Below are 13,136 nucleotides of genomic sequence, written 5' to 3'. Positions count from 1 at the left end.
CTATGTTATCGTTAGAGTTTATTAAGGTAGAATTTGGAAACATCAAATATTCAAGTACATGCGAAGGAGAGTGCTTAATTAATGTTAAATTAGCAGCAAATATTATTAATTAAAGAATCCCGATCAGAAGGAGGTCAATTTATTAACAATTTAAAGTTCAGGTGCCAACCTATCGATAATCTGCAAGAAACGACTACCACGTCTAACCAAGGCAAGGAATTTGTGTGTATATTTGACCTAGAATTAAATAGACACGTCCTTCCAAGTTCAAATTTAAAAAATAAATGCATCAGGATGCAATTAAGGCCAGCTAATGAGCCGGTTTAAGCCCAAACTTGGCCCAGTTCGAACTAGACACTGGGTAAAGATTTTAACAGATTAGTTTAGGCTTCATGCGCTGCATGAATTATATGCAGCACTGTTTTGATTCTATACTTTGTGCGCTGCATGAAGTCAAAACTTCTCTGTTAAAATCATTGCGGAAAGTGTCTCTCTCACACTATTTTTCATCAATTTTACAAACAAAGAAATACACCAAGATGCATCCTTAAAATTATGCAATGCTAGATGTTTCCTTGTCTCTCCTTGGCACCCCTTTAAAATACTAATTTACATCTTCATTGAGGCAAATGATCCTGCATTTTTTTCTTTTCTTTTTTGAAGTCTAATCAATCTTTTTATACTGAAACTCTGCAAAACAGCTTTCCTTTTAAAAACGGAGATGCCCATAAATTTCAGACAATATCAATATCGTGCCTCAGTTTTGATTGGTATTATAAAGTTTTGAACATTTAAGGTTCTAGAAGATGGAATTGATCAAAATATTTGAGGAGACACCTTCGGATCTTTTTTTTTTTTTTCCTTTTAAGAAATGCTCCTAGGCACACAGTTCCTGGCCTTGAATAGTTCTTTTACTTTACACGATTCAGACAACAAATACATAGCATAATCTAATTGGCAAGATAGTTACCTCTATAGCACGAGCCTTTTTTTATATAACCTTCACACACTTGACAAGAAACAAAATGCTACATTGAGGTTGATAATCCTTAATTTACATAAAATTCCTACATAAGTACATTATGTATTAAAGACACTTGCCAGTTGCCAGGATCATGGGTCCCGCATGCCGGATCCAAAGTTTAGTTCAAAAAGGAGAAAACAGAGGGGAGAAACAGCAAGGTAAGAATGGAGATTGGCAAATGAATTATTCCTTTGGCTGTTTTGATCCAACATCAAGAAAAGAAATGCTCCAAGCTAGCAGAAGTAAAAATATTTGGACCTATTTGCCCCTCTTCCATTTCTGAGATATACAGTTGTCGTCCAATAAACCGCTGATAACAATTCAGAATCCAGTAAAAACATTTAGAGATTACTCCGACAAAATATCAATGAAAAAGTGGAGAGAGAGAACACATACCGATAGCTGCGATATTACATCAAGATTTGTGTCAATGTGTAAATCTGATTCCAATTGTCGAACAAAAGATGTTCTCCCAATTTCAGTGCTGCAAAACAGAACCTGAAAAATGTGCAAATAGTATTACAGTCTCTGCCTTCAGAACAAAAAGGTACTCATCTGGCCAAGTCTAATATGGTACTGTTTTAGCCTAACCTAAGTTTTCCTTTATGAAATTCTCATCATCTTTAGTTTGAGCTTATATTGATTCTATGATCAAATTACTCCAAATTCAAGACTTCATTGCTTTTCCCTCAGTCAATACTGGACTGGTATAAAGTTCTTAGATAGTACCTCATTCGGTAGTACTCAAGTCAGATACAAATAAACACAATATATCAAAATAAGAAAAAAAAAACATGAAAAGAAGGAACAAAGTCTGATTCCAGGAATCTTTGACAAAAACACAGCCACTGGATTCAACCAACAGAAAAATTAAAAGTGCAGAAATGTAGTACAAACAAAATTTCTATAATTTACCTTCTCCTTCATCAAACTACCAGGCCTAAAAATACCAGCAGCCTCTAGAGCAGAGAGAACTCGCTCCTGCAAAGGTTATTTCATTAGATAACAGCCAGCAATGATAAAAGTAAAGAAGGATCTCATTATGGTTTCTGAGGTAAGGCCTGAACTATTTTGATACCTTCTAATGCATAAACTGAATTTTATAAACATAAAAAGTAAAAACATATAAAGAAAATAAGATTAAGAGAAATTGAAGAATTGAGGTTACTAAGTCCAAGAACAATGATAAATGAGGTTACTAAGTTCTAGAACAATGGTAAATGAGCTTACTAAGTTCAAGAACGATGGTAAATGTGGTTCCTAAGGTCAAGAACAATGGTAAATGTGGGTACTAAGTTTACGAACAATAATAAATGAGGTTACTAAGTACAAGAACAATGGTAATGAGGTTACTAAGTCCAAGAACAGTGGTAAATGAGGTTACTAAGTTCTTGAACAATGGTAAATGTCTAAGTTGAGCATTGTTTGGATGGAATACCCAATACATGGCTACAAAACAAGAACCAACAATATACATATTGAAATCCAGTCTTTACATATGCTTTCTATGAAGTATATAGATAATTAAAGAAAAGGCTAAAGTTCAAGCCAAACCTCAGTCTCATCATCAAGCACTGTTTCCATCAAATACAGGTCACAATGTTTTGCCAATTCAGATAGTACTTTCACTGCTGATTCCCTTACGGTAATGTGCTTCTGACAAAACAATATATGAAATTTGTTAGTTCAGCTAAAACTTAAGGCCGTACTTAAAAAACTATGAGTATTTTTTGAAAAAGGGTAACCTGCAACTCCTCAGAGCTCTTTTCTTCTAGAATTACACTGAGCAATTGACAAGTAACCTGCCATGGTAAGAATTAACAAAGCGGAAAATAAGCAAATAAGTCTTCCTTCACTAAGCTAAGTTCAGACCAGATACTAGATTAGTTAGGACCTGATTACTAACTTGGAATGTGTTACAATAACACAATTTAAATTTCAACTTTTAATTTGAACCTTTGCTTTTGTTCCTAGTCCTGTAGATACTTTGCTTGAATGGTTAGTCAATCTTAAATCTATCCAAGTAAACTTTTGCATTTGTAACCAGAAAGAATAAAATAATCACATTACTTTCCTTAGAATTACCTTGCGGCAGCCCCCGAGCTTCCTCCTCATGTTATCCCCTTGTGCAAGCTTCAACACCATCAGAAAACCCAGAAATTAAAACCCTAAAAGAGTAAATCCTTATCAATTCAGAAACAATTACGTAATTCATACCTGCCTAGGGGACCGTACTACACCTAAATCAGATTCATCAGACCCTGCCACGTGTCCTCCTCCAGACCGACCATTTGACGCTGGGTTCGTCGTCCTCTTTGGTCTTGGTCTCGGCTGAGAGGGTCTGAAAACCTTCCATGCGAATACAACGGCAATGGCGAATCCAGCAACTGCGCCGATTGACCCTGCACTCTGACAACAATTCAAGATACACCATTGTTCGTTAGGTGAGAAAGATTGGGAAAGCTGGGGAAGTAGATTGAGAGAAGAAGAACCAACCTTGTGGTTTAATAGTAGTGTGATAAGATCGGAGAGCTTGCGATTGAGGTGGCGTGCCACACGACTGACCAGGGTTCCGGCGTGGTCCGACATCCGGTCGAATAACTAAAGAGAGAGAAAGAGAGAAAGAAAGAGGAGAGGGTTTATTTGACCGGCGATTACCTGTAATAAGAGTCGGACTGAGATAGGAGTGCGTATCCTCTGAGATATCTCATATTTTGCGTGACCGACGTGTCCGGTGCCTATTCGGGGGTGACGTAGGGGACCAGTATTATTTGAGCTTTGAGATTCGTGCTGAACGTATTGTAACGGTTGAGATTTTCCAAAAAGTCACGCAAAATATGAGATATCTCAGGGAATGAGAGTTCAAATAGGAGTGATCCGATGGGCATTGGACCTACTTTTAGGTTCAATTAGCTTTATCATCGTAGGATTAGCATTAAGATCTGCGCGCAAGGAAATTGATACATACGCACACGTATTTTAATACAAGCACGCGAATCTTGATGAAATCAGATGGTCACTACACCCATCGAACCAAAGTAAGTCCGATGGGCATCGAACATACTCCGAGCACGAGTCGGACTAGCTTGTCTCGTCATTGAATAACTTTGTTGAATGCAACGGGTCAATATATTAACAGATAATTGTTTGCTTTAAGCAGTGCAGGAACAATCTTCGGTGCTGTTTTCACTCTATCGTCCATGCGCTGCATGAAGTCAAACTTACTCTGTTAATAACATTACCAATGCAGCTGGTTGTTGCTTTGTTGGTATTATAAATAAAGTACAAGAAAACAAGATTGAATAGTTTTCCTCATCATTATTTTAGATGTAGTTAAAAGAGTATTGACTTAAAATTGAGATGTAGTTAAAAGAGTATTGATTTAATAACCTTATAGCATTTTTGTTTGTAGTAATGAGCATCAAATAGATTGTCATAGTTTACTAGTGAATTTTTAATACAGTGCATTAAAAAATAATATTTATCTGTAATGAAAAAGGTATGTGAATGTGATGCCAAATTTCAAGAGCTTTTTGACTTACTAAGTTGAGTCATAAAAATACAATGTTGTTCTTATCTTGTTTTGTTTTGGAGAGAGCATAAATTTAATAGGAATCTGCAAAGAACGTGCTAAAGGTAATTGTTTCGTTGCCCCTATTTATCTATTCAAGACAAAAACATGCATGATTAATGTTGTTTTTTGTGATTAGTCTCATCCAGGAGACCGAATCGCCTGCCCTAGGGGCAGAAAATTCCTGCCCCCAAAGTCACTATGGGTGGATTCAAATTTAAAAACAGTAACAGTAATTAAATCCTTTAACAGTAACCGGTCCCACCCCCGCAGTGACTCTGGGGGCAGGAGATTCGGTTTCCTCATCCAGAGGTTGCTCCATTAGGTCCTGTTCAACCGCGTTATTGTTCCCGTGGAGAAAAAAAAAATTATGTCCGACCCTAAATTGTTTTTATTTTTTATTTATATATTCTTTTCACGAAAACAAAACAAAAATATAATTAATGTCCGACCCTAAATTGTTTTTTTTCCTCAAAATATGCGTTTATTTCTATATTTTTTTCACATTTCTACTTCAAAAAAAAGGTCCATACAAATTAAAACAAGAGCTGTAATTTACAAACAGAACATAAACGCTAGGAATAAAAATAAAAAAAAATAAAAAAGTGAAAATCATACAATAGAAAATACAAGTCATTACTCCAAAAAATTTAGTTTAGCAACAAAAAATTGAGTAGAACTCCTGATGGATACTCTATTGTTATTCTAACAATAAAATTAAAAGCTTTAAAAAATTAGAAAATTAGAAAATTCATTTATTATATTTGCCTACAAAACTTCAATATAAATAAAACTTGTGTACACAGTTAATGAGATAAACACTTTGAAGTAGAGAGAAACAGTTTGAAAATTTTAAGTGATTAAAATTTTGAATTACCTTTGTTTAGAACTTAAAATAGCCGGTATCAAAGAGAGGAAATAGGACCTCAAGTTTATTTGGAAGCAACAATATTTTTTGATGATCCGTAAATTTTTTTTTTTTAAAAGGTTGAAAGTCAAGTAATTTTTTTGGCCGATCCACAATTTTTTTTTATATAAAAAATAGAGATTAAGTCATCTAATTTTTAATATTCAGGAGGGATTCTTTATCTGCATTGCATTTCAAATCAGTGGTCTTCACACAAAAAGTATTGTCTTTACGGCTAGACTTACATATTACATTGTACATAATAAATGAGTTGTCAATTAAAGAAGAACACCGATTAATCGACCAATTAGTTGTAAAACTGTCACGGATTTTATCGATTAATCGGCTGATTATTTCTGATTATGATCAATTATTCTCGATTATTCCTGATTAATCGCTTGGCGGTGCCTTGTCTGTCTAATAACCGTATATTGTTATTTACAACACTAGTTTATATAGCTGCATGAGTCAAGATATTGTTGTGATATCCGAACACATATTCATCACTAAAAAAATGTTTGTATGAGTTTGTTCTTAATAATCGGACTCCTATTTTAATTTGAAACCAAAAAGAGAACACTCAATGCATTAGAATTAAAAATAATTCCTCTCATTTTTGCACCTTATCTGGATGGAGAGTAGAGGAAGGGTGAAGAGAAACTCGTTTAATCTTGTATTATTGTAATTTATAGAATTAATTTTTTTTTTCAATTTGAAATGTAACGGATGAAAATAAATTTTGTTGCAAATATTTTTTTAAAAAAATAACACAAATGTCTAATCCTATATCTTACCAATATAATTCTCATACAAATTTTTTGTTACAAACCTACAACAACCATTAAATTTCTCATTAACCTTCTAAATTTTAATCAACCAAACGAAAAATAAAACGAAAAAAAATTAAATTTATCTTATCTCATTAATCATCCAAATACGAAAAAAACTAAATATGTTAATCTTTCTTTGATATGCTCAATATTGCATTCCCTTCCCTAAGGAAGGATTTATGGGTCCGGATCTCCTAAAGTAACTCAACTTTTGAATTTTGGATCGAGATCATCCGATTCGAATCTGGCACTCAAGATCACCTTAGAATTCAAATTCGTTGCTTAGAATGTGTGCGCTGCACTTCAAATGAATTATCACAGATTCAAATCAGACGATCTCGATCTAAAACTCAACTTTTGAATTACTTCACTGGATCTGAATTCGAATTTCCGGATCCGTAGTCCGTAAGGTTACTCAAATTTTGATTTGAATCTAAATTGTCCAATTAGATCGGACCAAGTTGGATGCACGGAGTCCTTTTAATATTCGTGCCAGTAGATCGGACGGTTCAGATCCAATTCAAAATTTGAGTTACTTTCGGAGACCCGAATTCGGATTGGGTATCCCGTATCCTGCCGGGATAATCTCAGACACGTTAAGCAGCCGCCATAAATTTATATTAATTACAGGGGTACAAAGGAAAAAAATCCCTAAAAGCAAAAAAATCAAAACCCTAGCCGAGTCCTCTTCCTCCCGGTTCCTTTCGCCTTCGTTTCTTCAACCATTCATCTCTTCTAGGGTTTCACTACCCCTTGCAATCTCAGCTTCCCTTACCAATGGCGACAGAAATGGCGGGTCCGTCGGCGCAGAGAGGTGGCCGTCAGGGTGGTCGATCCGCTCTAGACGACGAGGGCCTCGTTTTCGAAACAACGGCGGGTGTGGAGGTGGTGACCACCTTCGACGGCATGGGTATAAAAGATGACTTGCTTAGAGGGATTTACGCGTACGGATTCGAGAAACCCTCGGCTATTCAACAGAGAGCCGTGATTCCTATCATTTCCGGTCGGGATGTGATTGCTCAGGCCCAGTCGGGGACGGGAAAGACGTCTATGATCGCTCTCACTGTTTGTCAGATTCTTGATACCACCAACCGAGAGTATGATTTCGTTTCTCTTTGTTCTTTCCCTTTTATTCGTGCTCCCTTCCAGAAAGAATTGTTTTGCAATGTGGTGTCGGGTCAATCAACCTATGGTTTTGTTTAATAGTCCATTGAGCCCTCAATTTAGCAATTAAACAGAAGCAGCAACATTCAGTAGAATGAATTTTAACTGGGATAAGCTCCTACCTGACAATCTTAAGCAAATGTGTTCTGACTGGTCCATGGCAAGGGTTATTGTATCAGACGGTATGGCCTGGTGTCAAGCTAGAAATAATTACCATTGCTTCTCTAGATGTCATCACAATTCATTCTATCAGTAATCTACCATAATTTTTACCATTTAGGGACCTATAGTAAAATTTTACAGAGACTGTAGTAGAAGCACTGCTATACTTGACCAAAATTAAAGTTTCTTTTGTTATTTATTTTGTTAATAGGGTGCAGGCACTAGTGTTGTCACCAACCAGAGAATTGGCTGCTCAAACTGAAAAAGTAATACGGACTATAGGTGATTTTATCAATGTACAAGCTCATTCGTGCATTGGTGGAAAGAGCTTGGGAGAAGATATAAGGAAGCTTGAGAATGGGGTCCATGTTGTATCAGGTACACCTGGACGTGTCTGTGACATGATTAAGAGACGCGCTTTGCGCACCCGGGCCATCAAGCTTCTAATTCTGGTCAGCTTCTTTCTGCCCTCTTGATCCCTTCCCTCTTTGCTGTTTGCAAAGTCATTTTTATTTGTTAAAGAAATAATAAAATGAAGTTTGAGAGTAAAGATTAGGACCCTTTTCTTAGAAATATCTGTAGAATGAGTTTAAACGATTAGATTCCATTAAGAAGATCTTGCAAGTATTAATTGGTTCTTATATTGGTCTGAAAATTGTGTCATATGTTGGTAACATTCTGCACATCTACCTTTTTGGTGACAAGTCAGTTCTCTTCTGTTGAGATCCTAAAATTTTCACATCAACACTGAGAAAATTCAAATCTTTTATTTTGATGTAGTTGGTATATGTGTCAATTCATGTAATTATGTTTATTTCTGAAGGTGCTACTTGATGTATCCTTGAATCGGTAAATATATGGTCAGTGCAAATGACTTCAGGACAGCATATAGTCTCGTCAGACAAAAATATAAATTATGTTGTTCTCTCAATTTGACATGTTACTTTCCTCAGATTGACTCATTTTTTTCTTTTTATCATTTCAATAGGACGAGGCTGATGAGATGTTGAGCAGGGGATTTAAGGATCAGATATATGATGTATACCGGTATCTCCCTCCGGATCTACAGGTATGTTTCCTTTGGAATTGTCTTCTTATGGGTCTTAATATTTCTCTTTTTTGAATTTGTATCAACTGAAGTAATAAAATTTGGATCTGCATATATCATACAGTTTTATCAAGTGAGGATTAGTTTGTTGTAGTTAACTCATGTTTTAATAGCTCTAATGGTTACTGCAAAATTGCAAATTGAGTACCAAACTGCATTTTAGCATAGTTTGTTTCTTTATTTTAAATTTTAGTAAAATTAGAGCAGTCGTTGTAGTGTTTTTAGGATTTCCAAGTCTTTCATACATTTGAACAACAATATAATTGTACTATATAATTTGCTGTTAATGCAGGTTTGTCTGATATCTGCTACGCTACCACACGAAATACTGGAGATAACCAGCAAGTTCATGACTGATCCTGTTAGGATCCTCGTAAAGCGTGATGAGTTGACCCTGGAGGTAAATGATTCTTGGTTATCTTTATTATTGTGTTATCAAGATTTACTGCTTTGTTCTCATCATTTCCCTCTTTTACTTTTACGAATGTAGGGAATTAAACAATTCTTTGTTTCTGTTGAGAGAGAGGAGTGGAAGTTTGATACATTGTGCGACTTGTACGACACACTCACCATAACTCAGGCTGTTATCTTCTGCAATACAAAGAGGAAGGTAACGATACATGTACATTTGACTGTCCATGCAGAAAATAAAACTTACTATTAACCAAGCTTATAAAAGGGGTGCAAGCTCGAGTATTTAAATGGAAAACATTAGTAACTGCATTCAATGTGGGTGTATGGCAATATGGCATTGAATTAGTACCGTATGATATAATCTAGTTGGTTTTCTAATGAGCCATCTCTTATCCCATATATTATCTATTTCAAAATAATAAATTTATAAATTTTGAATAGGTTGATTGGCTGACAGAAAAGATGCGCAGCAATAACTTCACAGTTTCATCTATGCATGGTGACATGCCTCAGAAGGAAAGAGATGCCATCATGTCCGAGTTCAGATCTGGTCACACTCGTGTTTTGATCACCACGGACGTGTGGGCCCGTGGCATTGATGTTCAGCAGGTAAGTCCTTGGTGCTACTTTTCAATTGCAACAATAGAGTGATTGTGGATTAGAACACCTGAAATAAGACAAACCTAATCTATGTAATATGTGTTAATATTAAGAGACCACCAGTCTAGTTGTGTAATGGTTGAAATGGTATTCTGCAATAGTTAGGAACTAAAAATAAATTTACAGCTGATACATTATATTTTTTGGGAATAAAATATTGATTATAAAACATATTGGCAACCAAGACAATCAACGCTTATGAAAATACCAGTAATAAATTGTAGATATGTTCTCTATGATATAGATATGCTGTGTATTGGAGATGGTGCAATTTGAAAACAGATTGGATGTGAAATGAATTTCAAATTGCATCCAACTTCTACACGGCTTTTTTGAATGATGAGTGCATCTAAATATTTAGTTTTAGATTTTTTTGACCGGATATTACGGTTGTGTTCAAAGTTTGGTTATCATACATCAGTTCTCAATTTTCTGATTGATATCTTAATTACTTTTTTGCTACTTTTATTATTGAATATATATATTTCATCTGGAATTTTCTCTCCTTTTCTTAAATATGACAGGTTTCTCTTGTTATAAACTATGACCTTCCGAACAACAGAGAACTCTACATTCACCGCATTGGTCGTTCTGGTCGTTTTGGACGAAAGGTACTTTTTTTTTATGTAGATTATGTTTGTGAAGAGACCTCTACATTTTACTGATCTTTTAAGAAATGCCGGGTCTTTGTGCAATCCTTCCAAAGCAATACATAAATACCAACAATGCCATTCTGAGAGGCCTATTTACAGTATTTAACAAATATTAGTTTCTTTGGAAGAAATTCTTTTGGGCCTTCTTTTCATTATTTTACAATACTTGAGGCCTTCAGAAGAAACTCTTTGACAATGTGTCTTTTGGGGTTATTGTAGGGTGTGGCAATAAATTTTGTGCGGAAGGATGATATCAGGATTTTGAGAGACATCGAGCAGTATTACAGTACCCAAATCGACGAAATGCCTATGAATGTTGCTGACCTTATTTAAAAGGGGATGCTGTATTTTGAACTACAATGTGTTTGCCGAATGAGTTCTTTGGGTGTTGGTACTTGACCAGTTTGTTACTTTTAGTTTCTCTATTGTAAAGTCTCGCTGGATTGGTTTTTTTGACTGGCCTATTTCATCTGTGAGATTGAGATTGAATGCTGTTGTATTATTTACCTTTTAGTGATGTATGGATTTTGTAACAGTTATACTAACAAGACATTTTACTGGTTTGATTAGGTAAGCACATGAATATAATCCTTTTCTATTTGTATGGTACAATTTTATAACCAATTATTGCTTAGGCTCAGGCTTAGAATTTGCCGCGCACAATTTTTTTCTAATCGGGTGTGGTCTTATTTAGTCAGTAGTCTTGTCCATTGATTGATGTGACAGTGTATCTCTCCTATTAGAGGCTTTATACAACCATTTAGGCTCTGATTAGCTTCTTAGACTCATAATTGGATCTCTGTTTAAGTTACCATGCTTTATTGTTTCCTTCTTTGTAAAATATAATTTGAAAACGTAGGACAAGATCAAGTCAGATTTTGACATGATAATTTGTCGTTGTCTTTCTGCATTGGCCATGTGATCAGATCATGTCATTGGTAGATTTCCCTTTCATTTTCTTTTTTCTCTTAACTCGTCTTACCTTTAAAAAGAAAAGAAAACATCATAATAATAGTACCGTATGAACGGTAGGTTCACCTAAAACCATGGCAAATCAATTGGAAAGAAAAACATATTTTAGAAATGATTCCCACGAGATTCTGATTCCTTTCTTTATCCCTGGTTTATAAACAGATTTGAGTAATTTGGTGTATTAGCCTTTTTTTATTTTAATTTTAAACCAATTCCAAATGTGTCTTAAATAACAATACTAAATATTACAATATATGATGCAAGCAAAGGAATTGGGGACAGTATTTGGTTTGATGCCTAGTTGAAGCCGTCTGGTTGCATTAAGTGCGCATAAATCTTTATAGAGATCAGACAGCTGAGATGAAACATTAGACTGTCCCACTCTTGAGAGAATTGGTGGTAAGATATTTTGAAAGTGATAATAACCGTTAAATTAAATTGAATTGCCATGCATTATGCATTATGCTTATGCATCGAGCAAATGAAGCAGCTTTATTCTCTCTTTCTGAGATTGTACACTTGTTGGAACATAAAAGGGTGGCTATCACATCACATCAATATATCGATCCATCCCATCTTGCCACATGTCGAAACCATGAGAGAATAGAGATATCTCATCATCTCACGCATGTCCGTGTCCCAATCAATGAACGACACTCTGCCTTTTCAGAACCAGATCCCATCTCATCCACCAAGAACTTAATCTCCGCAAACATTTCTTTTCTTCACCAAATATTCAACATGGTCTATAGTCTATACCTTTGGTCGGATAAAATTCAAACAAACATCAATTTCAGGAATACACTACCAGAATAACCCGACCAAAATGCTATTCAATAATATAAATATTTTTATCATTTTTTGTCCTTTGATTTACTCTTTTTCGACTTAATTTGTGCAGTCCCGGAATTGGTATTGTTAGAAATTTTAATTTCTTAAACTGTTTTATCATTAATATTTTGAAATTATGAGATTTTGGTACTGACAAAATTAATTGGACCCTTTCGGCCGAGTATGTTATTAGTCTTTACAATGATTGGTTTTATTTTATGAGACTATATTTGTTGACACTTAATTAGATTGAGATTGATTGTTCAACCAATACAAATATATAATGCATTGAGGCGTTGTTTGTACGTTAGTCTGACATTATAAAACCGTTGCTCTCACCAAATTCATTCAATAATTGGATGAAAATGACTCGGTCATTTAATCTAATAATATTTTCTCTTTTTGGATTATTAATGTGAATGTTCATAACTCTTAATATTCATTCTTCACTACTCCCACTACTATTAGAATTATTTTTTCATTTATTATTGTAATAATAATTAATTTAGATGGTTTTTCATTCACAATTTGTGACTTATAAATAGAGCATTTGTAATCTTGTATTGTACACACATGAGAAATATATGAATAAGATATTGCCATCTTTTATCTCTATCTTGTTTATTCTTGTTTATCTTTATTTTATAACATCGGTCATTTAATCTAATAATAATTTCTCTTTTTGGCCACGACGGAGCTAGCGGAACAATACGGTTACAGCACGGAATAACACGGCACGTGTGTCGGTTACGTGCCGTAATTCGCGTGTTCCTTTCTGTGACCATTCACATGCCGTGATTATCTTTAGAAAATTTGACACATCACGACACGACACGCGAA

At 34.9% G+C, this 13,136-nt stretch overlaps 2 protein-coding genes across 2 annotated transcripts; one reads left to right on the top strand and one right to left on the bottom strand.

Annotated features, from left to right (window-relative positions):
- Window positions 1-1,017: 1,017 nt before the first annotated feature.
- On the bottom strand, window positions 1,018-3,701 carry LOC144557009 (peroxisome biogenesis protein 22-like). The gene is made up of 8 exons (XM_078305549.1): window positions 3,521-3,701; window positions 3,242-3,433; window positions 3,110-3,157; window positions 2,770-2,826; window positions 2,579-2,680; window positions 1,940-2,005; window positions 1,421-1,522; window positions 1,018-1,334 (listed from the first exon to the last, which is right to left on the bottom strand). Exons 1-8 carry the CDS (start codon window positions 3,611-3,613, stop codon window positions 1,236-1,238), a joined length of 759 nt encoding a protein of 252 aa, XP_078161675.1. The 5' UTR covers window positions 3,614-3,701; the 3' UTR covers window positions 1,018-1,235.
- A 3,233-nt stretch (window positions 3,702-6,934) lies between these two features.
- Window positions 6,935-11,065, top strand: EIF4A-III (eukaryotic initiation factor 4A-III). The gene is made up of 8 exons (XM_078304822.1): window positions 6,935-7,429; window positions 7,870-8,110; window positions 8,647-8,727; window positions 9,059-9,166; window positions 9,257-9,376; window positions 9,622-9,789; window positions 10,365-10,451; window positions 10,713-11,065. Exons 1-8 carry the CDS (start codon window positions 7,110-7,112, stop codon window positions 10,824-10,826), a joined length of 1,239 nt encoding a protein of 412 aa, XP_078160948.1. The 5' UTR covers window positions 6,935-7,109; the 3' UTR covers window positions 10,827-11,065.
- The last annotated feature ends 2,071 nt before the right edge of the window (window positions 11,066-13,136 follow it).

The sequence above is a fragment of the Carex rostrata genome, chromosome 7, assembly GCF_964058835.1.
Source record: "Carex rostrata chromosome 7, lpCarRost1.2, whole genome shotgun sequence".
Lineage (NCBI taxonomy): Eukaryota > Viridiplantae > Streptophyta > Magnoliopsida > Poales > Cyperaceae > Carex > Carex rostrata.
The sequence above is the reverse complement of the archived record's forward strand: the minus strand, read 5'-3'. Positions and strand labels throughout refer to the sequence as shown.

Coding starts and splice junctions, on each gene's coding strand:
- EIF4A-III (XM_078304822.1), top strand. CDS start 7,110: ATGGCGACAGAAATGGCGGGTCCGTCGGCGCAGAGAGGTGGCCGTCAG. Junction 8,111..8,646: donor CCATCAAGCTTCTAATTCTG/GTCAGCTTCTTT, acceptor TCATTTCAATAG/GACGAGGCTGATGAGATGTT. Junction 8,728..9,058: donor ATCTCCCTCCGGATCTACAG/GTATGTTTCCTT, acceptor CTGTTAATGCAG/GTTTGTCTGATATCTGCTAC.
- LOC144557009 (XM_078305549.1), bottom strand. CDS start 3,613: ATGTCGGACCACGCCGGAACCCTGGTCAGTCGTGTGGCACGCCACCTC. Junction 3,158..3,241: donor TAGTACGGTCCCCTAGGCAG/GTATGAATTACG, acceptor ATGGTGTTGAAG/CTTGCACAAGGGGATAACAT. Junction 1,335..1,420: donor ATGTAATATCGCAGCTATCG/GTATGTGTTCTC, acceptor AATTGTTATCAG/CGGTTTATTGGACGACAACT.